Raw genomic sequence first — 26,531 nt, 5'->3', positions numbered from 1 at the left:
GGGGGGGAAAAAGGTGTAGCCTGAATAAACAAAAGGGGAGGCTGGCTACTGTTTCACCTGTACCTTATGCTGTGTAAGGCAAGCCTAAATATAACTCTACACTGCATGAAACCTATCAGCTCTAATGCCAAAACCAAATGCATGATTTTTGGTACAAAGTATTCGGTAAACTGGTTACCCTCTAAAATTTAGAACTGGTGGGTATCAAAAACATAATTTTGAAAAACCAATGGCACGAAAATGTTTTAAAACATGGTTGAATATATTCTGTTACTAATGAAGTCTGTGCTAGGTTTTCCTTCATGTTAAACGTAATATCTTCCAGCCCAGTTTTACCATGTTGAACCTTAATGGCTCAACAAGTTGCAATATATGAAGACCAGTAATTACAGACACATCATTAATCATCAGTGGAGACAAACTACATGAGTCATGAATTTGCTTTCTGGTACAGGTGGTCCCTAATTTACAATGTTTTGACTTGCAATTTTTTCAACTTTATGATGGTGAGCTGGCAATAGATATTCAGTAGAAACCGTACTTCTAATTTTGAATTTTGATCCCCCCGGCAAGCGATACACAGAGCAATACATTCTCACGATGCTGGGCAGTGACAGTGGTCTGCATCTCCCATTCTGTCACGCAGAGGTGTGTATTAAATGCACTTTTGACTTACGATGGGTTTCGGGGCACATAACCCCATCGTAAATTGGGGACCACCTCTATAGAGGGCATAAGTGCGAATAAATTACCACTAAGAAATAATAGCTTTGAAACTATATTGGTTGATGAAGTACATCTTTCTTATGAATCATGAAGTTTTTTTCTTTATTTCAGGAATTGTTATGTATTTTCACATGATCATACTGGTGCCACTGTAATCATATGTCATTTGTTAAAAATTGGGATGATTTCTGGGAAAGAGAAGCCTTTTTTGGTGCTGATGTTGCACACCTAGATTGGGGGGGTTCTTCTGTACTCTCAGACCTTGGCCTGGAATTCCAAGATGGACTGAGCCTTGGCTCATCTCCTGCACTCTGTTCTGTTTATGGCTCTGTTTACCCTTTTTGCTGCCAGTAGTCAGTTCCAGTGTTTCTTGCGCCTTGTCCAATGTTGGCCTTAGTATTGTAAATAAAAATGGCAGTTACAACCAAAAAATAGGCTATTATAGGAGCACTGCATTTAACTAGGTTTAGCAACAGGAGCGCTCATGCCGACAGTCTAAACAAATACATATTAAAACAAATATATTTCTGATATATATAAATTAATGTAGAGAAATATACATTTTTAAGCAAATATATTAAAACTAATAAATTTAAGTTACTACTGCTGCCACCTCGTAGTTTAAAATGCTGTCGAATATTCAATCTTTAATAAAGCCGTTCTCCTTTTTTAGTAAAATCTCAGAGACTCCTGTATGATTCCGTTGACTGAAACCGGATATAATAATTTCCAGACGTCCCTTTCTGCACGTCCTGGAGGAAGTGTTGCTGTTATTTTCAGTAGTGGACTGCAATTAACCTCCAGGAATCCTGATAACTACACATTGTTTGAAGGCTTAGCTCTTAATCATACATTTAAACAATTATACTGCTCATGGACCGTCCTTTTCTTTCCTCTCCAAATTAGTAACGTCGTAACACATTTAACCACATCACCCATGACAAAGAAATCTTGGTGGTTGACTTTATATTTACATGTATTCATTTAGCCGTTGCTTTTCTCCAATGCAGCGTGCAGTGTTAACCTACCTACAATTATTTACCCATTTATATAGCTGGCTAATGTTACTAGATTAATTTAGGGTAAGTACCGTGATAAAGGCTACCACAGACTTTAATATACAGGTGTGGCGTCCAATACTTTTGATAAATGTGCTTAATGTCATAATATAACTATTATTCCTTTAAATGAGATCATTACTTGCTAACCTTTGATTTGCACCTGCCGATGTTGCTAGTCACTAATAAAACCTAAATAAAATGGAAATAGTACTGCTAAACTGATTGTTTACATGAGGAAATCTGGTTTTTGTAATGAACATTTTTGTAAAGAAATGATGTTTCATCATAAGTAATAAAACCAGTACTGATAATTTAGTAAAGATAGATGGGGAGAGAGAGAATCTGCTTTCATAAATCTGTATGACTGAAAGACAAATCACTGTAGTAACTGGGTGGTATAATAACTGTTCCATTATAGGTAAGTGCTGCATCTGTCAATCTGTAGATGAATTGTACAAATGCACTAATCAATGCATTCAAGTATTTTTACAACTGTAAGCTTTACTAAGGCATGCATTATTAAAGAATACATCTATACCAGTAAATATGCTTACATGTATATGTATTGTTTTAATATAGTGCTGCCTTTAAGGTAAATGGGCTGGAAGCTCTAGGGTTGGCCTGGTTGTGGGAAGATCTTGCAACACAAGGTGGCTAATGGAAAGACAGATGGCCATCACCAGACACATGAGTACAGGTACACTTTAATGGCAGGGTGTTAACATCCAGACCCTTCATGGATGGGATGGTGGGGGTGTACAACCCCCTTCCTGGCCAGGTAGCAATTAAAAGGTCTGTGGCCAGCATATAAGGGCTAAGTGCCACCCCCATGGTACAGGTGAGGTTTTTATCTGCATTTTGGGGCCCATGGGGTCAGATGGCTGGATCAGCCTTAGAATCATAACTACACCCAAGTCGTATCACTTAATATAATCCCTCTTAACATATTCAAAGAAATGTCTTTTATACTATCACTTGTTGGACAGATTTACAGAGAGTAATTATGAAATATTTAACATGTTAAATCGCTGAAATCAATACATCTGTTTGACATTCCAATGACTGAGATTCCTTCAGCAAATAAAGCAAAGCAGTGTTTTCTTTGAAGGAGGCACGGTGGTGCAGTGGGTTGGACTGGGTCCTGCTCTCTGGTGGGTCTGGGGTTCAAGTCCTGCTTGGGGTGCCTTGTGATGGCCTGGCATCCTATCCTGGGTGTGTCCCCTCCCCCTCCAACCTTATGCCCTGTGTTGGGTTCCGGCTTCCTGTGACCCCTGTATGGGACAAACAGGTGTAGGTATGTGTGTGTGTGTGTGTGTTCTTTCACTTTCCTTCCCTCCTTCAGTATAGCAGGATGGGGGGTCAAACCAAGGGCTTTCTGACTGCCAGGGGATGGATTTAATCACTGGGCCACCTGCTGGCCAAACATAAAAAAAAACATACAAAGCCTTCAAATCCAGTGGGGAATAGTGAAAAATTGAAAGTAATAGAAAAGGATGGGATTATCACAGTCAGGGTCCAGTAAATCTTTATTAAACTTTCATGTACATTTTGTCACAGTCACTGTGCACAGGAGTTTAACTACAGCAAAAAAATTCCTCATCATCATCATACGGAACACCTAGGCCAAAATGCCCGTAGTGCTCACTGTCAAACCTTGTAGCCTAGAAAACTCTTGAAATTATACTATTTTATTCCATAGATTTAACAAAAAAAACTAAACTGGGATTTTTTTTCTAGTGAGGACAGTTCTATAAAACTGCCCTGACAGGACCCAGTGACAGGTAGGAACTACAGTACGTGCGCGACATGTCGGCCGGAAGTTTTTAAGCGGACACGCGCTACCGGAAGTCGACATGGGGAAAACACATAGGAACTGTATATACGTCCCATCGAGCCACCGAGCACTGTAAAAGGAGACACAACTGAAGCGCATTCGGCATGGAGGTGTAAGTTTTTTTTTTTTTTTTAAAAATTATTTCTCTTCGAATTGACAGTAAATTTTATTTTGTTTATATTACTTACAGAGCAGTTACTTGTTACTACCGGTGAACACCAGGCTGTCGTTTTTAACGAACTAATCACCAGTTGAGTTTATCATGTTTAGCGGCACAATTCAGAATATGAATTCAGTGAGTTGGGCAAATTTAATTTTTAGCTTAATGTTTATTTCAGGGGAACAACCGTACTTAGCTATTTTATTCTTGTTAATTTAAAAATGTATACATGATTATAGGAAAATGGTTCATTCATTGTTGTTAGACGAAAATCTTGGCCCGGGTTTTTTCCTCCGAAAGAAGTCTAGTCTTGACATAAATAAAATATTACTGGTCTACAAAACACAGTGTCACATTTTTACATAGTATTTTTCCACCTATAACGTCAGCTGACTTTGTTAACCAGCTGTCACCTCTCCCATCTGTTTTATAACCTTAAATGTGTAAAATGGATATAATACTAGTACTGTATGTTTTTTGTTGGTCTCTGTAGCTGCAGAATAGACAGTGAGTGTAAAAAGTGTGTCGTGAAGTAGTGTGTTTAAACTATCCATCAGGTATCCCTGTGACGTCGTTCGCAGGGTTGCCGCACATATTATATAATTAAGTCCTTGCTGTGGTGTGGTTTCTCTCATCTGAAGCCTGGCGGAATGAAGTAACTTCTTTTCTGCAGAGAACATGTACACATTCGGAGCAACGAATTTGCACTTCTGTGTTAGTCGGCTGGGAGCAAAGAGCCGTCCTCCGTGGGTCCCTGCGCTTCCTTTTAAACTGTGCCTTAGGTTGGAATCCCTCATGTCCTACTGTGTACTGTCAGCACCTGGGTGGCTCTTCCATCCCTCTTCCATCCCTCTTCCATCCCTCTGCATCCCCTCTGCTTTTGTTTACTTTCACTGGCGGCCAGCAGGAGGCGCCATCAACCCCTGTTTACCGTGTTGGGTCGCCCAGGGAAATGTCAAAGCCGGAGCGGAGGAACTTAATCGTGGTAACATTGACCAGGTCTTTCTGAAATGAGCCCATCCCATAATCATAATTGATGCCACAGTGTGTTGAGCGATAGAGTGTGTTCCACTGATGTATGGATGAATGAGCCATTGTAAAAGGTAAAGCACGGAGGTTCTCGGTTCTGGTTCCGTCGTTGTGGTGGAACGACCTCCCCCTCTCGCTCGGAACTGCTGAATCTTTGTCTACGTTTAAAACGGGTCCTAAAACTCATCTCTTCCAGACTCACTTTGCCCGTCGTCTCTTAAGTTCATCCATCCGTCCATTTTTCTTGACCGCTTGTCCTTCTAGGGTCACAGTGGCAATAGGGAGAGCAGAAAAGCCCAGACATCCCTGTCCCTTGCAACTTCCTCCGGGGGATCCCTAGGCCAACTAGGAGATATAATCCCTTCAGCGCGTCCTGGGCTGACCTCGGGGCCTTGTCCCAGTTGGCCGTGGCTGGTATACCTCCAAAGGGAGGCACCCAGGGGGCATCCTTACCAGATGCCTGAACCACCTCAGCTGACTCCTCTCAATGTGGAGGAGTAGCGGCTCTACTATGAGTTCCTCCCGGATGGCCAACTCCTCACCCTGTCACGGAGAGTGAGTCCCACCAGCCTGCGGAGAAAACCCATTTCGGTCGCTTTTATCTGCAATTTTATTCTTTCGGTCATTACCCAGAATTCATGACCATAGGTGAGTGTAGGGACGTTGACCGACCAGTAAATGGAGAGCTTTGCCTTATGGTTCAGGTCCCTCTTCACCACTAGAGTCTGGTACAGCGACCGCATTACTGTCGCCGCTGCTCCCAGTCTCCAGCCGATCTCACACTCCCTTCTCCCCTCAGTCATGAATAAGACCCCAGGAGACTTAAACTCTTCCACCTGGGGCAGATTTTCTCTCCTTACCTGGAGTGGACATGCCATCCTTTTCTGCAAGAGAACCATGGACTCAGACTTGGAGGCGCTCTTCCTCATACCAACCACTTCAAACTCTGCTGCAACCCATTCCAGTGCATCCTGGAGACATCCATGTGACGGTGTGGAAAGGACAACATCATCCGCAAAAAGCAGACGAGTCAACTTCCAACCCCCACGTAGAATACCTTCCTGACCTCGACTGCGCCTTGATATTCTCTCCATGAAAACCACAAACAGGATGTGCCTTGTCCCCACTCCTTGGTGGAGTCCAACACCCACACTGAACGGGCTTAACTTAATGCCTAGTATGTGGACACAGCTCTCGCTCTCTGTACAGAGCCCAGATGGCCTCCTATGTTCATGTAAGGTGTAAACATTCCTGATCATGCTTGGATCAGTCCTTTACAGAGCCACTCCTGCAATGTAACGTAAATGTTTATATGTATTTCCAAAAAAAAAACTGCTAGGAAGGTGATTAGGAATCGTCAGTATTCTGGTAAAGTTTTATGCAGCTACTTGTGTGATGAATGTCGATGCATATGGTGAAGGAAACTACCTGTACTTAAGAATCACACATCTGCAGCATGTTTCTTTCTCCTAAGGTAAAGCACAAATTGTATTTTCTATGAGATGTTTGTCACTTTGGAGAAAAGCATCTGCTAAATGAATAAATGTAAATGTAAGTAGTGTATCTAGCAGTGTAAGTCACCACGGTGAATAAGGTGTGTGGGCTGATAACACTACAGTGTTCAGTGGAAGTCGCTTTGGAGAAAAGCGTCTGCTAAATAAATGTAATGTAATCCTGTGTATGAAATTTGTTGAGTGTGTGGATCTTGGAACGTTGTGCTGTCCCTGTAATTGTAGCTGTGTAATCTGTTGCAGGGATCAACCTGACATGCTGGCCAGTGAAACGCTTAAGAAGAATTTATTACAAATTGACTTTTGTGACTTGTGGTTTTAGGGCTAAGCTGGTTGTGACTGGTCAAATGTTTTTCGATAGCTAACGAACCATGTGATGCTTTTCAGAAAAGACGCCAACGCCGCAATGCTGAGCAATTATGAGGTACGAATGTTCTCGCCGGCATCACATGATTTGTTTGTGCTGGTTTGTTTTGAAATTGTTGCTCCCATGACCTCATGCTTCACCTGCTTGCGGACAGGTGTACCAGCTGTTGGCGGACCTGAAGGACCAGCGGAAAGAAAGTGGGAAAAACAAACACAGTGCCGGGCAACAGAACCTCAACACCATCATGTATGAGGTGTGTGAGCTTTAAAGAGACAAATGTCCACCGAACACCTGGTTTGGGTAACAGTGTGTTTAAGGGCAAGTTGCTGGCTCAAGTTTTGCAAGGAACCATGCTGTTTCACTTTTGATTAGCACGCTTGACTTTGAATTCCTTTGGTAAAATATCAAGCTGAATATATGGGCAGTGAATAGTAGTAGTAATAATTATTATTTATGTATAATGGCCTACTTACATTCACAGTGCTACATGCTACACTTCTGGGAGCAGCAGGTGGATCAGTGATTAGAGCCTTTACTTTGCATTCCTGAATTTGAATTGGTGCTCCTGCTGTAGTACCCTTGATCAAGGTACTTACCCTGAAATAATGCAGTAAAATTTGCCTAGTTGCATAAATGTGGAAATTAATGTAAGTGGCTTAATCCACAAATCTAATGTAAGTTGCTTTGTGTAAATAATGAATTGGATACCAGAGCAGACTTCTGTCTCCACTAACTTTGTTTCAGCACATAGAGAGAGAGTTTTAAAATACTAAAATAAAAATACTTACTGAGAGAGGTAAAAGTCTAAAGTTGTAATGAGCTGTGGAGGGGTGTGTGTAGCCCGGGAAGAAATAGCACACATGTGACAGTTTGTCACTTGTATCGACGCACGCTTTGATAATTTCTGTTGTTTTGTCATTTCTCTGCTTATTAATAGACCACGAAGTATCTGGCCAAGATGCCATGTAGCCGCCAGAGTCCAGAAATAGTGAAAGAGTTTCTCAGCGCCATGTTACCGCACAAGCTCACCAAGTGAGTATAGCGTCGGGTGTCCGGGGTGTGTGTTTGGGCTAGTCGGGTGTGTGTGTTTGGACTGCTACTCACCGTGCCACAGTTTCTCCTGGGTAGGGGCCAAGTGTTTTGGGTCAGGGGCCCATAAAGGATTGCACCAGCAGAGCTTGATGGAAAGACCTGGGGGGCAACTGTGAGGAGTAGTGTTTCCAGCAGTCACTCTGCTCCACCCCAGCGCTGCTGCCACTGTGTCTTACTTCTGCTTTGATGACCATACTGTTTGGATTTGGGAGTTTCCAGGAAAGTCTAGACTTGGGTTTTTAAGACCCTGTGTGAAATCATGTTTCATTAGTCATTTTTTGGCTCCTTTTCTGTTTTTCTGGGATACATAGATGTTATCAGTTAACATCCAGGGGGTTGCTGGAAAAATGCAGTGAATCACTAACTCTTCCCTCCCCCCCCTCAACCATTTAACCCCACGTTTCCACGGAACTGAAGATTGTGATTAATGTGGAACACTTGTTTAAATCAACGACACGCTCTGTTTTGCGGAGACGTTAGTGTTAACAACCATTGTGCTCGTGTTTATTTGCGTGTGGGCGATACGTTTTCCCGCATCCTTCTCACATCAGAGAGACGAGGTCTTCATTTCCTCTGGGTCATCTCATTTCAGCCATTGCCATGGCAACTCTTTAACACTTACTGGCCATGGCTTTGAGAGGCGGTCTTGAGGATGTATGCATTGCTGGATAGTCTGTGCACCCGTTGGGCCTCATCACGGCTTCGTGTGTGATCCCACTGCCTCTATCATCATCCCTCCCTCCTGCTGATTCTGCACACAGCCAATAGTTTTGCTGTGTCCCCATCCTTCTCTTTCTGTGTCTTTTACTCCTTTTTCCCCACTGTACTTGTGGTCGTTTACCAAATTCTTTTGTCTCCCACGCCGACTCATATGCACAGCTCTGCGCCTCTGACTTTATTTCCCTCTCTGTTGCAGTGACAGAACAGGACAAAGCAGCTCAGACTAAATGGCCTGCTGAGATTATTTATGCTCTTTATGCCAGCTCACCTACCATGCAAAATCTGTTCCATGCTTCTGTCTGTTTTGTCAATTGTTTTTGAATATTATTATAATCTTACTCAGTTTGTATTTTTATTAAACAGTTTAGTCCATTAGCATAGTACTGTCATAAGTTGGAATGTACTGGGCATTAGGTGAAATACCATTTGTCTACTTTTATTGAAGGAATGAATTTTAGTTGGGGGCGCAGTGGCGCAGCAGGCTTAACTGGGTCCTGCTCTCCAGTGGGTCTGGGGTTCGAGTCCCGCTTGGGGTGCCTTGTGACGGACTGGCGTCCTGTCCTGGGTGTGTCCCCTCCCACTCCAGCCTTACGCCCTGTGTTGCTGGGTTAGGCTCCGGCTTGCCACGACCTGCTTGGAAGCTACCTCTTAAGTCACTTCAGTGGTTTAAATCTGCTAATAATCTGTGTTTTTGTATAGATGTGTGCTTATCAGATATAATTTAAAGTTTACTAGATATCTGTATCTGAATCTGTATTAAAACAGATTTTATTAATTGTTGCCTGTACTAGTGAATATTAATTTCTGTTTATGCAGTTTGAATAATCTTCCATTATTTGGTCTTTTTTGCTCCCATAATTGTCAATTTGGTTGTAAATGCCCAAGTTTGTGAAGTCAGGAACCCCAGCTCTTGCCTTCATCATCCATGTGTGCCTGTGTGTGCATACATACTCGCATTCTTAGAGATGCCAATATGGTGCAAAAAAACTGTGTTTAAATTAACTACTTTTACTTTACTATGGGTGATCCTCATCATCTAACATTTCATTTTGTCTCAAGGGTGATAACTGCTGTATTCTATATGTAGCCAGAGAAGTGAGGCATCTTTGAAAGCGGTTTCCTGTTGTCAGAGAGACCACAGTGGGGTCTTTGGGCTATTTCTGTGTCATGGGAATCTGTCGAAGCAACAGCTGGCCGCTGTTGTTTGTGCCTGTTTTCCTGAGAATGCTGCGAGATCTCCATGATCAATCGTCCGTTTCATTCGCACAGAGCAGAAAAGCTGCAGCTCCTGAACCACCGGCCGCAGACTGCTGTCGAGATCCAGCTGGTGAGTCTTACTGATGCTTGACACCAAACTCTCCACTTCTCAACCGTCGTCTTTTCCTTTCTGGAGCTACTAGGTGGACTGTTGCCATGCTTCTGGTGTATTGCTGATAATTGTTTTCCCAGTCTTCCTGAACTGCAATTGATCCGTTTCTCTCTGGGCCTCAGTGGGAGGGGGGGCGGGGGGTGTGCTGGGGACGTCCATTTGGCAGTTCTGGGGAGTGCAGCAGGATTGGGTGGATCAACAAGCATTTGGGTTACAAAGCATAGCCTTGTTTTCTCTCTCTCTCTCTCACTCTGGGAGGGGGGCTTGCATACCTCTGTGGTACCCACAGCAGCCAAGAAAAGCATCGGAAAAGGTTGTGTTAGTGTTTCCAAGTGATTGTCTGAGCTCTGCTCTACCAGCCCCCAGCTCATGCTGCCAACCCAGCTCCCTCTTCCAAATACTTCTCTTTACAGGAATTATCCATAAATCCCTTGTTTATGTTAAACCTGTGACTAGAGGCTGCTGTGGGTGCTGGTGGTCTTTTCTACATTTAGCCTTTTTTAATGCACTCTGATTTGTTTGGTTTGCCAAAGGATATTTGGGACTCGTGACAAATAATTGTGTTGTGTGCAGCTGAGAGCTCCAAGTGCGGGTCCGGTATAAGGTCTGCCACCTCAGGACCCTGCCATCTGCAGTCCCTCCAGGCCCCCTGTTGTCAGTGGTCAGCATCTGCGACTCAGTGGTTCCCCTGTTCTGGAGCTCTGACTGGAGGAAGAACAGATGAGCCTGGGATTCGTGTCCTCTGACTGCGTTCTTTTGCAATAAGACTTGGTGATCATCTTGAAACTAGTGGCACCATGTTAGTAGCTGGTTAGTTGCCTTGCAGTCCTGACTCAGTGTTTAAGCACAACATTGTAAGATGTTTCAGAGAACAGCATCGGATAAATGAAAAATACTTATTTACATCTACATTTATTCGTTTAGCAGGCACTTCTCTGTACAGAGGGAAAAATACAAAGAGTGCATTACATCAGCAGAGGCACAGCTTTGCAGACACGTGATTCTAGGGTATACGCAATTTGTCACATCCTACCATATGAACCAGTGTACAGTACACAAATGTATGCTGCACAGAGCTTTATCCATCCTTCAACAAATTATAAAAAAAAAATTAAACACATACATTTATCATGCACATACGAGTCTGAAAGAGGTAGTTTTGAGACCCTTCTTGAATGTATAGAGAGATTCAGCAGTTCCGAGTGACATCGAGCTGTTGGTGTTTAGCTTAAACATTAGAACTGCACCAAAAGGCAGTGACCAAGACTTTATATACATCAATAAACCCTGGAGGATTGTGGGACATTAACATGCGAATTGGTAGGGCAGCTTTGAGACACTACTGCCAAAATGCATTTACCTTTTTGGGAGTGTTCACAGAGACAGTCTGATAGCAAGAATGTGGCATGATAGGACCTCCCAGGATCCCTTTTCACATGTTTCAGAAAGTGAGCTTTTACTGCTAGAAAAAGAGACCTCAACTAACTCACCTTTTGAGTTCTGTCGTTCCCCATCCCCCCCCATTATTGGAGACTTTTGCAGTCCTTTTTGTTATAGGTGACATTTGAAGATTGCTTGGCCAAATGTGGGGATTAAGTTTAGTGTTAGAAGTTGTGTATTTATGTTTAAATTAAAATATTTTTAGATGCTTCTGACATTGCTGTAATGCATTTTTTTCTGTGTCATTTTGATTGGAACTTGCTATTACGTTCCCTCAATTACATTCCAAGTGATTTGGCTTCCAAGGCTTTTCAGAGATGCCCAGAGTCTTAGAGAATGTGAAAAGATTCTGGTGAGTCTGGTGGCTCAATAATGCCTCCTCTTGGAGATGTTCCTGGATAGGAGATGGTTTTCAGATAGGAGACAGTGGCTTGGGGGCAGAGACACCAGAGGCGATTCTCACATGGTGCCTTCAAGGTGTTCGCCACACCCTCCCTCATACCACATGGGTGGGAAACCCTGCTCATCTTGGGCCAGATGGTTTTTTCTTTTTTTTTTTTTTTAAACATTTATTTATACAGCTGATGCTTTTCTCCAAAGCAGCTTACTTTAAGCTACTAACACTGCTGGGTAACTTTTACTCTGTCAGCTGAGGCTAAGGACCTTGTTTAAGGGATTTGAATCTGTAAACCTCTAAGTCAAACTGTAACCACTGTTCTACCTACTGCCCCTCCCAGTTCACTGCTGCGCATTCCAGCTGAGCTCTTCAACCTGGCAGGGAACTTTTTTTTTTTTTTAAACTTTTCAGTAAACACGGAGTTCTAGACTAACTCGTGGTTAGCAAGGGTTGAATAAAGTCAAGGAACTCGGGGCTTGCACTGTGACGGTGACCTCACCTTTTTGCATCAGTAAGTAAACGTTTGCCTACCTCCTCAGCTAAGAGTCTGGGAGTGATGATTTACTCAAGTCTATCCTTCTCTTGGCATATGAAAGCCACAGCCCATACCTGCAGATACATCCTGCATAACATCCGCAGGATCCATCCTTATTTCCCAACTGACTCTGCCCAACTGCTTGTCTGGGCCATGATGACATTCCACCTGGACTACTGCAACTCTCTCTTCTGTGGTCTTCCTGCTACTGCCATCAAACCTCTACAGCTGATACAGAACGCTGCTGCCCAAGCTGTTCGACTTGCCAAAGCGTTCCCATGTATCTCCTCTACTCATTTCTCTGCGCTGGCTTCCTGTAGCTGCCTGGATCAAATTGAAGATCCTGGTTATGGCCTACAAATGCATCAATAGAACTGCTCCTAGCTTTTTACAAGTCTTGATCAACAACTACACCCCAACCAGACTGCTGCGCTCTTCCACATCTGCCTGCTTGGTGGTCCCCTGCATGAAAGGTAAAGCACGGAGGTTCTCGGTTCTGACTCCATTGTGGTTGTACGACCTCCCTCTCTCGCTCAGAACTGCTGAATCTGTCCACGTTTAAAAAGCATCTGAAAACTCACCTCTTCCAGACTCACTTTGCCCATTGTCTCTTGAGTTCATGTAAGATGTAAATGTTCATGATCTATAACTTTAAGATCATATCAGGGCAAACCGTTACACAATTACTCCTGTAATGTCCGTAAATGTCTGTATCTTTTAAAAAAAATTTTAGTAAGAAGGTGATCAGAAATCGTTGATACTGATGATAAGCAATGGGTATATGGTGGAAAGAAACAAACTGTACTTAAGAATCGTACATCTGCAACTATGTCTCTTTCCTAATGTAATACAATTTTTGGATTTTCTGTGAGATGTATGTTGCTTTGGAGAAAACTGTCTGCAAACTGAATAAATGTAAACGCCCCAGATTCGCCCAGGCTGGTGGTTTTTGGTGCTGTTTTCCAGTGTTGCTTGAGTTTTTCTCTGCAGCACATTCAAGTTTAAACATCATCTTTGATTGCAGCTACAGACTGTCAATATTTGCTTGTTTGGTGCACATATTTTCCATATTTGTTTTCCCATAGCTGCAGAACCTTGATATTTGCTTATTGCAGTCACAAGATGTGGACATTCACTCTCTGTGATGCACCATGAGGATCTGCGTCAGGAAAGGGAATGGCCGTATTGATTCCAGATGGTTGTGCGCCTCCTGCTGCAGTAGTTATGGGCCAAACTGCAGGAGCTGATATTTGCACGCCACATCGATCCTGGCCTCTAAATCAGGATCCTTTCCCTCTGCATCGAATGATTCCCCCAAAGCACAATTCAACAGCTTTGGCTCTGAGCCCTCAGGAGTTTGGATTAACTAAATATAGCTTTTTATTTATGTTTAGTAAGATTTTCAGTCTAAATTTTACTTTCAGTTAAATGATTAACAATGTGGTTATAGCTGACTTCATGAGTATCGATATTGTGAGCTTACAGAAATGGATACAAACTGTCCAGTATTTTAGGATGGCATGGTGACATAGGGGGATTTGAATCTGGGTGGAGTTTGCACATTTTCCTGTGTTTGTTCCCACTCTGTGTTTCAGGTGAATTGGTGACTCTGAATTGCCCTTAAGTGTGTGTGTCTGTGTGATTGCCCTGAGATGGACTTGCCGTCCACCCAGGCTGTACCCTACCTCGTACCGTATACTTACGGGACAGGCACCAGAGCACTGTGACCTTCCATTGGACAAGCAGTTACTCGTGACTGGATGGCTATCATAAGTTCTTAGGAGTCTTTTTTTTTTCCTTCACAGCTTTCTGCCTGTCTTAGTGATGGACGTGTCCTGGTTCAGGACAATCAAGCAGCTGGGATGGAATATGAGAAGTTTCTTTACTGGGACAGAAGCAGAATGATGGCTGTTTGAGTTCAGTCGAAGTTCACGAGTATCAAGGCTAGGACCGTCTTAAATTGTTCGTCATGCCAGAGCTCTGATTAGACAGCAGTGCTTGCTGTTACGAGATTGGCAGTATTCGGGGAGCTTGGGCTTCCAGCGCACAAAAGGATTAAAATTTCTTATTTATTTACCCTCCCCTTCCACAAGAATGCCATCACTCTGGTTGTTGACCGTAGCACACAACTCACAGCATGGTCAGCAACAGCTAAACCAAACAGATGCATGTCTGTAGCAGAGAACTGTTGTCCTAGTGGGCGCTGCCGGGTGAAATTAGTTTACTGGCAAGATTAAGCCATTATTTTAAACGGATGTAAGCTGTCAGAGCCTGCTGAACAGTTCCAGTGTGATTAACATAGACTGTATTGTTGTAGTTGTTGGTGAAGGGAAGGGAAAGCTTGGATGAGCCAGCGTCCCCCCCTCCCAGGTCCGGCGGGTCAGCTCTGTGGATTCCGCTCTGGCAGCCGATCCGAAGCCATCGGCAGGGAAGTCCGGTCCAAATTAAAGTGATTAGGAAACTGTCCGTTTAGAGGCGGGTTCAGTGAGGGGTCGGATTTCACACGGACGGCTGTCGGGACTTGTTTCTTGTGGACTTCCTGTGTGTCCGTCTGTCTGTCTGAGTGTGTGTCTGTGTGAATTTGTCAGTGTGTGTTGTTGAAGTCTGCATCCTTGACATATATGTGTTAAGTTGCTTTCTCTCACTCTCAGCAATACATTAGTGTTCTCTTATTGAGCTAACACTTGCATGGAAAGGAACTTTGCAATCTTAGTTGCTGCCCGTGAAGGCAACTGGAGCAGCTCTGGATTATTAATAATTTATACACTTTTCTGTAGAACTATGTGCAGTGTGGCATTTGTGCACTAAGCGACTTACCCATTTATACAGTTTGGTAATTTTTAGTGTGTCAATTCAGAGTAAGAACCTTGATCAAGGTTACAGTAGTGGGACTCAAACCCAGGTCCTTTGAGTGGAAAGCAACAGCTCTAACTACTATTACAGTTCTCACTAAATCGCATCCAGTTCCATTTTTCGCTAAAGGACACAGCAGCACCACTGTGCATAGCCCACCTTTTAATGTTGTCTCTTAACCATCGTCCTTCTTGCTGCTGTGTTTGTAGTCTGATCGGCATATAGTACCACATTAACATTAAAAGGAACTGTCTGCAGGAGGTCCAGGAAGGGTTTTGGTTACCTTCCCTGCAGGGAGTTGTCATCACAATGACCTGTTGAGCCCCAACTCCTCTCCCCAAGTTTCTTTCAACAATCCATTATAATATTAATCCATCCATCCATCCATCTTCCTCCGCTTTTATCCGGGGCCGGGTCGCGGGGGCAGCAGTCCGAGCAGAGTACTCCAGACCTCCCTCTCCCCGCACACCTCCTCCAGTTCCTCTGGGGGAACCCCAAGGCGTTCCCAGGCCAGCCGGGAGACATAGTCTCTCCAACGTGTCCTGGGTCTGCCCCGAGGCCTCCTCCCAGTGGGACAAGCCCGGAGCACCTCCCCAGGGAGGCGTCCAGGAGGCATCCGGAACAGATGCCCGAGCCACCTCAACTGGCTCCTCTCGATGCGGAGGAGCAGCGGCTCTACTCCGAGCTCCTCCCGGGTGACTGAGCTCCTCACCCTATCCCTAAGGGTGCGCCCAGCCACTCTGCGGAGGAAACTCATTTCTGCCGCTTGTATCCGCGATCTCATTCTTTCGGTCATGATCCAGAGTTCATGACCATAGGTGAGGGTAGGAACGTAGATCGACCGGTAAATTGAGAGCTTCGCCTTACGACTCAGCTCCCTCTTCACCACAACAGACCGGTACAATGACCGCATTACTGCAGACGCCGCACCGATCCGTCTGTCGACCTGCCGCTCCATTTTTCCCTCACTCGTGAACAAGACCCCGAGATACTTAAACTCCTCCACTTGAGGGAGCAACTCCCCCCTAACCCGGAGGGAGCAATCCACCTTTTTCCGACTGAGAACCATGGCCTCGGATTTGGAGGTGCTGATTCTCATCCCCGCCGCTTCGCACTCGGCTGCAAACCTCCCCAGTGCACGCTGCAAGTCTTGACTTGATGAAGCCAACAGGACCACATCGTCCGCAAAAAGCAGAGACGAGATCTCGCGGCCACCAAAACAGACACCCTCCGTTCCCTGACTGCGCCTAGAAATTCTGTCCATAAAAATAATGAACAGAATCGGTGACAAAGGGCAGCCCTGGCGGAGTCCAACATGCACCGGGAACAGGTCTGACTTACTGCCGGCAATGCGAACCAAGCTCCTGCTCCGGTCATACAGGGAACGAACAGCCCGTAGCAACGAGCCCCGAACCCCATAATCCCGAAGCACCCCCCACAGGATGCCACGAGGGACACGGTCGAATGCCTTCTCCAGGTCCACAAAACACATATGGACTGGTTGGGCAAACTCCCACGAACCCTCCAACATCCTAGTGAGGGTATAGAGCTGGTCCAGTGTTCCACGGCCAGGGCGAAAACCGCATTGCTCCTCCTGAATCCGAGGTTCGACTATCGGTCGGATTCTCCTTTCCAGTACCCTGGCATAGACTTTCCCAGGGAGGCTAAGGAGTGTGATCCCCCTGTAGTTGGAACACAATCTCCGGTCCCCCTTCTTAAAAAGAGGGACCACCACCCCGGTCTGCCAGTCCAGAGGCACCGTTCCCGAACTCCACGCGATGCTGCAGAGGCGTGTCAGCCAAGACAGCCCCACAACATCCAGAGACTTGAGAAACTCGGGGCGGATCTCATCCACCCCCGGAGCCTTGCCACCGAGGAGTTTTTTGACTACCTCAGCAACTTCAGCCAGGGTAATGGACGAGTCCCCCTCCGAGTCCCCAGCCTCAGCTTCCTCTACGGAAGGCGTGTCGGAGGGATTGAGGAGATCCTCAAAGTACTCCTTCCACCGCCCGAGAACATCCTCAGCTGAGGTCAGCAGCGCACCACTTCCACTGTAAACAGTGTTCGTGGAACACCGCTTCCCCCCTCTGAGTCGCCGGACGGTTTGCCAGAATCTCTTTGAGGCCGACCGAAAGTCTTCCTCCATGGCCTCACCGAACTCCTCCCAAGCCCGAGTTTTTGCCGCGGCGACTGCCAGAGCCGCGCTCCGTTTGGCCCGTCGGTACCCGTCAGCTGCTTCAGGAGTCCCATGAGCCAGCCAGGCCCGATAGAACTCCTTCTTCAGCTTGACGGCATCCCTTACTTCCGGTGTCCACCACCGTGTTCGGGGATTGCCGCCGCGACAGGCACCGGAGACCTTATGGCCGCAGCTCCGAACAGCCGCACCGACAATGGAGGAGCGGAACATAGTCCATTCAGACTCAATGTCCCCCACCTCCCTCGGGACCTGGTTGAAGCTCTGTCGGAGGTGGGAGTTGAAGACCTCTCTGACAGGGGCCTCCGCCAAACGTTCCCAACAGACCCTCACTATGCGTTTGGGCCTGCCAGGTCTGTCCAGCTTTTTCCCCCGCCATCGAATCCAACTCACCACCAGGTGGTGATCAGTTGACAGCTCAGCCCCTCTCTTCACCCGAGTGTCCAAGACATATGGCCGAAGGTCAGAAGAAACGACTACAAAGTCGATCATCGACCTCCGACCTAGGGTGTCCTGGTGCCAAGTGCACTGGTGGACACCCTTATGCATGAACATGGTGTTCGTTATGGATAAACCGCGACTAGCACAGAAATCCAATAACAACTCACCGCTCGGGTTCAGATCAGGGAGGCCGTTCCTCCCAATCACGCCCCTCCAGGTATCACTGTCGCTGCCCACGTGGGCGTTAAAGTCCCCCAGTAGAACGACAGAGTCCCCAGTGGGAGCGCTTTCCAGCACGCCCCCCAGGGACTCTAAAAAGGCCGGGTACTCTACACTGCCGCTAGGCGCATAAGCACAAACGACAGTGAGAGACCGTTCCCTGACCCGAAGGCGTAGGGAGATGACCCTCTCATTCACCGGGGTAGACTCCAACACATGGCGGCTGAACTGGGGGGCTATTAATAAGCCCACACCAGCCCGCCGCCTCTCACCTTGGGCAACGCCAGAATAGTGGAGAGTCCACCCTCGATCGAGTAGAGTGGTTCCAGAACCCAAGCTGTGAGTGGAAGTGAGCCCGACTATATCTAGACGGTATCTCTCAACTTCCCGCACCAGCTCAGGCTCCTTCCCCGCCAGTGAGGTGACATTCCAAGTCCCAAAAACCAGAGTTGGCGCCCGAGGTTTGGGTCGGCCGGGCACTCGGCCCCGACCACCGCCCAAATCACAACGCACCGGCCCCTTATGGTTTCTCCGGCAGGTGGTGAGCCCACCGAAGAGCGGCTCCACGTTGTGGCTTCGGGCTGAGCCCGGCCAGGCCCCGTGGGCATAGACCTGGCCACCAGGCGCTCGCATGCGAGCCCCCCCCCCAGGCCTGGCTCCAGGGTGGGGCCCCGGTGACCCCATACCGGGCGGGGTAAACGGACGCCTTGATTTTTTTGTCATAAGGGGTTTTTGAACCGCGCTTTGTCTCGTCTGTCATCCAGGACCTGTCTGCCATGGGAGACCCTACCAGGGGCATGTAGCCCCAGACAACATAGCTCCTGGACTCATTCAGGCACTCAAACCCCTCCACCACGATAAGGTGGCGGTTCACGGAGGAGTATAATATTAATTAATTCCAAGTACAATTGTATTGAGCGCTCTTGTTTGGTCCCGTGTGAAAGCAGTCAGTTGGTGATGAGCGAGGCTAAGTTGCCTGCTTGAATTGTTTTACAGAGCATCTGCTGAAATGAACGTGGGCCATGCAAAGCTCTCTGTTTCATAACATCTCACATCTTCCTTAAAAATATTGCTGAGATTGATGATTGATCTATGAGAATATTGCTATGAGATGTATGTCGTTTTGGAGAAAAGCATCTGCTAAATGAACAAATGCGGGCACACACACATTGACTGAAACTACTTGTCCCAAATGGGGTCGTGGCAAGCCAGAGCCTAACCCAGCAACACAGGACGCAAGGCTGGAGGGGGAGGGGACACACCCAGGACGTGACGCCAGTCCATTGCAAAGCACCCCAAGCGGCACTCGAACCCCAGACCCACCAGAGAGCAGACACAGGCCAAACCTGCTGCGCCACTGCACCCCTCATGAACAAATTTAAATGTAAATATAATGGCTTGCTCAATAGACATGTGCATGTTTGTCTGTCCAATAATTTAAAAATCCTATATGCAGCTACTCTCGTAATGTATACTATATATGGTATGTGACAAATTGACTGTACTCGGGGATCATCTGTCTGCATCCAAATCTCTTTTTCTGTTGATGTAATGCACTTTTAGTATTGTTTTCGAAGATAGCAGTCGCTTTGGAGAAAAACGCCTGCTAATTGAGTAAATATAAATGTATTAATCTTTCTGGAGCTGCTGGTGGAGTAGCGGCTAGCATTACTGCCTTCCACTTGAAGGTCCCAAGCTTGAATCCACACTTCTGCTATAGCATCGTTGGTCAAGGTAATTACCTTAAAATGCTTCAGTAAAAATTACCCAGCAGTATATAAATTACCCATTAATGCCAGCAAAACTAAAATGAGTTGTCACATTGTGTCTTGTCAGAATATCACATTTAAGAGTTTGATGCCTATATCAGCCATTACTTCCATCATTGCTTGTGATCACTTTTTTGCAATCTCGCATTGTTTGCAAGTGTGTGGTTGCACAGATGAACTTCTCTCGAAATGAAAGCAGAGTTGCTGTATTTGTAACTTGCACTCGCTGTTGGCTACTATTTTAGGAGAGGAGGCAGGTCCGTATGGAAACGCAGTATAGCTGCTCTTGTGAGCATGAAGTAGGTCTGACATTTTCTGGCACGGCGTCCAAGGGCTGGGTGGGGTGTTAATCACACCCAGGGGGGAGGGGGCTGACCGCATGTTTGTCTCTGGAGCACAGATGGTGGAGGAGAGCGAGGAGAGGCTGACGGAGGACCAGATTGAGGAGCTACTGCAGAAGGTGACGGAGATCCTCCCCGGGGACCCTCAGCAGGAGAGTGGCACCGAGCCGGGGGATGCCGGCGTGGACGATGAGGAGGCCGAGGAGCAGTGAGGAGTGTCAGGCGGGCCGGGCCAGGTGGCGGGACATGCTTCGAACCTGACTGCAACAGACTGTGTGGCAGGACTGCTTTCACTGATTACAGAACAGCGGGTCTGTTTATTGGTCTCATGTTTCACTTTGTGCACAACAGTCTCGGCTGTGGATCCCAGGGTAATTCGAAGGGGTGGGGGGTACGGGATGCAGCGGGAGGAGAAATACAATAAGGTGTCAAATCTAATTATTCAGCTGCTTGTGTGTGTGTGTGTGTGTGTGTGTGTGTGTGTGTGTGTGTGTGTGTGTGTGTTTTTTTTTTTTTTTTTTTTTTTTTTTTTTTTTTTTTTTTTTCCTCTCCCTCCTCCCCTCCCCCCCCTCGGGTATTTATAAACCCATACTGTTTATGCCGCACAATTTCAGCTCGATAATCTCAAGCGTTTGGCAGTATGTAGGGAAGGAAAGCGGAGAATAAGTCCAGCGTGCAATCGTGGTGTTTAACAGTCCGCCCCCCTCCAGTCTGTCACGATTCCCCAGAGGTACAGCTGAGAAAGGGGCACGTGAACGGTGGCTGCGGCAGCCCTGCTTGCTCTGGTTAGTCGTGGTCACCCAATTCGCTACAGCCTCCAGGCTCTTTCCATGTCTTCCTGGAGCACGTGTTGGTTCCCTGTTAGGGAGGAGAGGAGGCAGGGCATGACGCAGTGTAGAGAAGAACATGTGGGAGGGTGTCCAACCCCGGTGAGAGAATCGATGGGGTCTCTTTATCTGTTCTTGGTAAGAGTGTCCTGTTTTTGCAACCATTGAGGGTCCCACCCATCAGCCCATGAAAACAAATCCTATGAATCCTGTGAAGTATAAGACAGATTATCGTGGTGTTTTCTTATTTCTGTCAAAAGTTTCTTGTGTTCACAGTGAAGAATGGATTTAATTAAAGTTGTTCCGTTGTTTCTGTTCTGATCACAGCGTTTTGGACGAGGAGAATGATAAATGGCTAATGGTCCGATTGGGGCTGTGTTGGCAAGAGTGCAGGAATCCCTCAGAAGTTTCTGTCAGTTTTGCTGTCGGGCCTCCCCAGCAAGATACTGTGCCCTCGCTATAATTTACTGACACACCGCTCTTTCATTGGGAACTGATGCCGTTCAGAAGGAGCCCAGTCGGGGGGGGGTGGCTCATGCCACCAGTGTGGGAACAATGGGAAGCGATCATGAACCTGCCATCCGTGCTTTTCACAAATCCTTTTTCATTGTATGGTAAGATTTCCCACAGCCCTGTTGGACTGTTTGCCTCCTTTTGGTTTCTTCACAGGATAATCTGTCATGCTTGCCAACATGGGGGTCCAGCAGCAGGATAAATTGGCTGCAGTGTGAATTCATGATGTTGTTTGATGGGTAGATCTTAAAGCCAGAGGTGTATCGTGTCCAACTTTTATTGGAAGCCAAGTCAGGAAAGTGTTCATGGTCCTTGTTGCCATTAGAGGGCTTTGAGACGGGCCAGGAAAGATGTAATGGTTGAGTTAATCCAAAGATGATAAACCATTATCTAGAAAAAGTACTTGCTGTCTGGTCCGCCATGGGCCATAGCGGTCCCAAATCGGTGCCAGAAGCTCTGTAAGGGGCAGATATGGCAGTTGGGAGAGTGGGATTTGGACCTGGTGAGTAAGCCTTCACACGCTGTACAAGGGCAAGGACAAAGTGTGCACTTCTTCAAACTGCTTTGGTACTGTTTGAAGGAACAAAAGATGCGTGGTTGATATGATCCAGGTGGAATCTGGCACTGGGCCTCTGAGATTAGATTTCTCTGGGGCCCTCCACAGGACAGGCAGCGGCACTGAAGCTAATTGCGATCTTGATGTGCTTGGAACCGGCCCTGGTACAGACCTACACGCACATCCAGCTCATCTCGAAACCTCCCCTCCTCTTCCTTCTCCCAGCTCATTCCTCTAGGCAGTAATTCCTGCGTTATGGAGGCTCGTGGGGGTGTTTCATGGTTTCAAGCCAAGTGGTAACTTTTCATTACTTCCCTTACAAAAATCGGAAGTATCTGCAGCTATAACGATGATGCTGTAGCGAGGCGTTGGGATCGAGTAGAGATGAGGAAACAAGTCTCCCTGTGTTCCACCCCCAATCCAAGATGGAGAATCCATTCTTGCTTTGTCTTCTTCCTGTACAACATGATCGGCCCATCAGGGTCAATGCCAACCAACTGCACTGTCATTAGCTCGGGTTCGTGGACAGGGTCACCCTCGCCTTCTCGGGAGCACCAGAGGGGAAGAGCGCTGTAACGCGATTCCGCTCCCCGGCGCACGGTCAAGTGAGAAATGGATATAGTGCGGTATATAGAGTTACGCCTTTAATAATGCAGAGCCATCCTGCTGTCCCACAGCGCTGCCATCCCCCAGCCCCTGGCTGCCGTCCTGGATCTCTGATGGACCAAAGGCAGATGGGTTCCGTGGTAGCAGGTGGAAGTGCTCCCACATAGCAGCGAGTCTTATGAGGTCACGTGTCTGGTCAGCACACCCCGATTCCAGACCTCTGAAAACATTCGTTTTTTTTTTTTTTTTTGCTTTCTTTGATTGCTGCAGTCTATTGTTCCTGCTACGGGACTGAACTGAGCTCCAGTATGTTTAATAAGTGGGTAAGTGGGACAACTGGTAGCATAGTGGTTACAACTGCTACCTTTGGACCCAAAAGTCAACGGTTTAAGTCCTACCTCCAGCTGTAGTACCCTTGACCAAGGTACTTACCCTAAATCGCTCCGGTAAAGCATCTGTATAAATGAGTAAATAATTGTGGGTAGGTTAACATTGTAAGTCTCTTTGGAAGAAAACGTCAGCTAAGTGAGTAAATGTAATACGGCTTTATTTCTCATCCTGTATTTTACTATGTTTCACTGTATCGCCTGAGGGAATTTCAGTGAGCCTTTTCTCCTATTTAGCCAATGCTTTAAAAATGATGCGGTGAAAAAACACTGGTAGAAGGTAAGACCAGCTTTATACACCAAAGCAGTTTTTCCTCGAATTCTGCATCAACCGCAACAGAAATGGAAAAAACTTGAGTGTTTTAACATTTCATTGTTAAAACAGGTATTTGGGGGGGGAATCTTCAGTCCTTAATGGCTTGTTTTGGAGGGGGAAGTGTGTTGTACTTTTGAACTTGTGTTTCCATGAAATGTTCTGGGATCTATTTTGAATTTGCTCTATAGGGAGGAGGTAGTATGGTGTTTAAAAGCTGCCACTTTAAAATCAAAGCACCCAAGTTCAAATCCCCACTCCTGGTGCTCGGCCTGAGTTGATAAATTTTACTCTGTCTAGCTGCATAAAAAAAGTGAATTGATAAATAGCTTCGTGTACAGGTGGCACAGTGGTTAGAGCTGCTCTATGTGGACTTGGAGGTCCCAGGTCCAAAGCGTCTTTCCCCTGTAATACCCTCGACTATGGTATTTACCCTGTATTGCTCCAGTAAAGGAAAAATTACCCAGCTGTATAAATAAGGAACTCATCGTACGTTGTTCTGGAGACAAGTGTCAGCTGATGAACAAATGCGAATGTAATGTTCAAACCTCACACTAAGTTGCTTTGCAGAAAATATTAACTAAAGGAGGAATGAATAACAAATATAACCTTGAAGTACTGAAAGTAACTGAAAAATAGCTTGATGAATTACTGAGATGTTCGCAAGACCAGTTCGCAAAACTACTGTTACCCTATGTGGGTGGTTAAGTCCAGTCTGTGCCCCCTCACCTCACGGTGCCCTGTGACTCACCATCTGCCCCTGGGGGCCACTCCTGGGGCAACAGCAACCACCAGTCTGCTCTGATCGAACCCAGACCCCCAACCCTCTGCCCCCAGCAAGTCCATTTCAGCGCAACTAAACTGCAGGGACAGCCTGCTAATTCAGTGCCGTGCAAGCGGCCGCTGCTCGGGTCAGCGGGGGGCCAGGAAAACACACGAGCGACAGCTGTCGCCCAGGGAACGGGCCTGCTGGGGGGGCGCAGCAGCAGTGCGTGAGGGGGATGCCTCCCATCGAGTTTAACGGAGCAAAGTACTGTGCTAATTGAGGGACGCATTGTGTCTGGACACGGGTTCATGATGGAGTGGTCAGCAGCTCAACGTCCTCATCCAGCCTCCGCTCATGAATAACTTGAATAGATTAGATTCTCATCATGTGTCAGGAACTCGTTGATTTATATCCCTTTGAGTCCCATGGAGCTTCCTTCCTTGGAGTGCCAGTAACTGCGCGGCCCCTGTTAAGGGTCTGTTGGCATTGTTTTTGGCTGCCCTCCTCCCTAGTGCTGTATCGGGGCGGCGCACCGCAGTAAACCATTGTTCTTTCTGTGTTGGTCTGTGCTCTGTGTTTGGAACTGAAAAACATCTGGGCTCAGATGTCTGATTTTGACCTCGTGGCCGTTTTGACTGAGACTGAAGTTTGTTACAGAGTCTGACCGTATGCTTTGTACTAAGTGAGGTGCAGGCAAGGGCCAGGGAGTGGGGGTGTCATTCTGTTGACCCCTCATGTGGAATCCATCAGCACAAACAGGAACTCTCTATAGCACAGAGTACATAAACTGAAACTGCTGCAGTAAAAATTATGACACTTTGGATAAAACTGTAGAGTAAGTAATAAAATTACAGCTTAAACATTTACATGTATTAACTTAGTAAACACTTTCCTCTAAAGTAACATGCATAACGGGAAACAAAATTGAACTTCACCAACAGTTTCAAAAGATATAAAGATGCACAATCCTCAATGTACAGCCTAACCAGCATACATTACATGGGTAGAACGGGTACAGAGTACCTTTTTAAATGTACTCTAGTGAAGTGCGTCTGAAAGATGCTTTCTGAGACTCTTGAACATTCAAGGCATTCAGCTGCTCTGAGGGACAGAGGCAGCCCATTCCCCCACATTGTATCCAGAACCGAGAACCTCTGGGCTTTTGGTTCTGGAATTTTTCTGCATGGGACCAACAAAGCAGCAATCAACTCCTAAAAGAAACATTTTTTGCGAGACTTCAATTTTTTGTCCAATGTTAAAATTTGCATAGGCTCATTTGAAATAAGCAGCAGCTCTTTTCAGCGGGTAGTACAGTGTTTAGAGCCATTCCCTTGTATGCTATGGACCTGGGTTTGAATCCCACCTCCTGCTGTAGTATAGTAAAAATTACTAAAATGTGGGAGTGGGCAAATCATTGAAACTCTGCATTTTAAGTCACTTTGAAGGAAAATGTCACTCTGCAGCTCTCTTCACCCATGTTTTATACATCCCAAAACTTGGTTATCTGCTGCTACCCGAAACAAAGATCATCCAAGGTCTGTTGAATCCAGTCCCAGTAAGTGGAATTCACCAACTGCAGAGGCACCTCGAGAACCTTCTACAGCAGACCCAATCAGAAATAAAGAATACAAATGATATGACAGGTTAATAAAACAAGACATAAATGGACACCATAGAGTAAGTAATATAATAAAGGAAAGTTAAAAGTAAATTATATACACTCACCGTCTGAACCACTTGTCCCATACGGGGTCGCGAGGAGCCGGAGCCTAACCCGGCAACACGGGGCGTAAGGCTGGAGAGGGAGGGGACATACCCAGGACGGCACCCCAGTCCCTCGCAAGGCACCCCAAGGGGGACTTGAACCCCAGACCCACTGGAAAGCAGGACCCAGTCAAACCCACTGTGCCTCCTGCAAGTAATTATAATAAAGGGTAAATAAGGTGAAACACTTTTTAAAAAATGAACACAGTCCATGTGTGATAACTATAATACTTGAACACAAAGTGAGACATTCTCTAGAGCTCATCCCCAATAAGTACATTTCCTTGCTATCATTTCTTGAAGACTTTTTGCCTTGATCACTGAAACAAATAATGATCAGTGCGTACATTGTACAAGTAATGTTCTCCAACATGGTACCTGTTTTCCCTGCTTACATTTTGTTCTAGCCAAGACATCCTTGGCAGGACAAGGTCATCTAAATTCAAGCTAATCAGCTCCAATTTCGAAAGGGAGCTTAACAGGGATTTGAACCAACAACTTTTACGTTCCAAATCTGCGATGACGCCGGATCCCCTGTGACACAGGTGGCGTTTTATTAAGAGTCCCAGGCAGGAGGGAAAGGGTTAAAAGTGAGCAAAGCTCATTGATGTGGTGCTGGTCAGAAAGCAGCTGCACAGGGCAATTTTTTGCCAAGTGAGCTGAGTTAAAAGCATAAATAAAAAGAAGCATGTCACGAGATCCTAATCGCTTCCATTTGGAGACACGCTATTGCTTTCCATGC

The 26,531-nt window shown here is 46.1% G+C and overlaps 1 protein-coding gene across 1 annotated transcript; it reads left to right on the top strand.

Annotated features, from left to right (window-relative positions):
• The first annotated feature begins 3,648 nt into the window (after window positions 1-3,648).
• Window positions 3,649-20,567, top strand: crcp (calcitonin gene-related peptide-receptor component protein). The gene is made up of 6 exons (XM_018748345.2): window positions 3,649-3,733; window positions 6,709-6,745; window positions 6,843-6,941; window positions 7,626-7,720; window positions 9,770-9,827; window positions 20,118-20,567. The coding sequence occupies exons 1-6, from the start codon at window positions 3,726-3,728 to the stop codon at window positions 20,268-20,270; spliced, it is 450 nt and encodes a 149-aa protein (XP_018603861.1). The 5' UTR covers window positions 3,649-3,725; the 3' UTR covers window positions 20,271-20,567.
• The last annotated feature ends 5,964 nt before the right edge of the window (window positions 20,568-26,531 follow it).

The sequence above is a fragment of the Scleropages formosus genome, chromosome 10, assembly GCF_900964775.1.
Source record: "Scleropages formosus chromosome 10, fSclFor1.1, whole genome shotgun sequence".
Classification (NCBI taxonomy): Eukaryota; Metazoa; Chordata; class Actinopteri; order Osteoglossiformes; family Osteoglossidae; genus Scleropages; species Scleropages formosus.
The sequence above is the reverse complement of the archived record's forward strand: the minus strand, read 5'-3'. Positions and strand labels throughout refer to the sequence as shown.

Excerpts from the sequence above, each read along its gene's own strand:
- crcp (XM_018748345.2), top strand. Across the intron at positions 6,746-6,842 it reads CAATGCTGAGCAATTATGAG|GTGTACCAGCTGTTGGCGGA; the intron begins GTACGAATGTTC and ends GCTTGCGGACAG. Across the intron at positions 9,828-20,117 it reads CTGCTGTCGAGATCCAGCTG|ATGGTGGAGGAGAGCGAGGA; the intron begins GTGAGTCTTACT and ends TCTGGAGCACAG.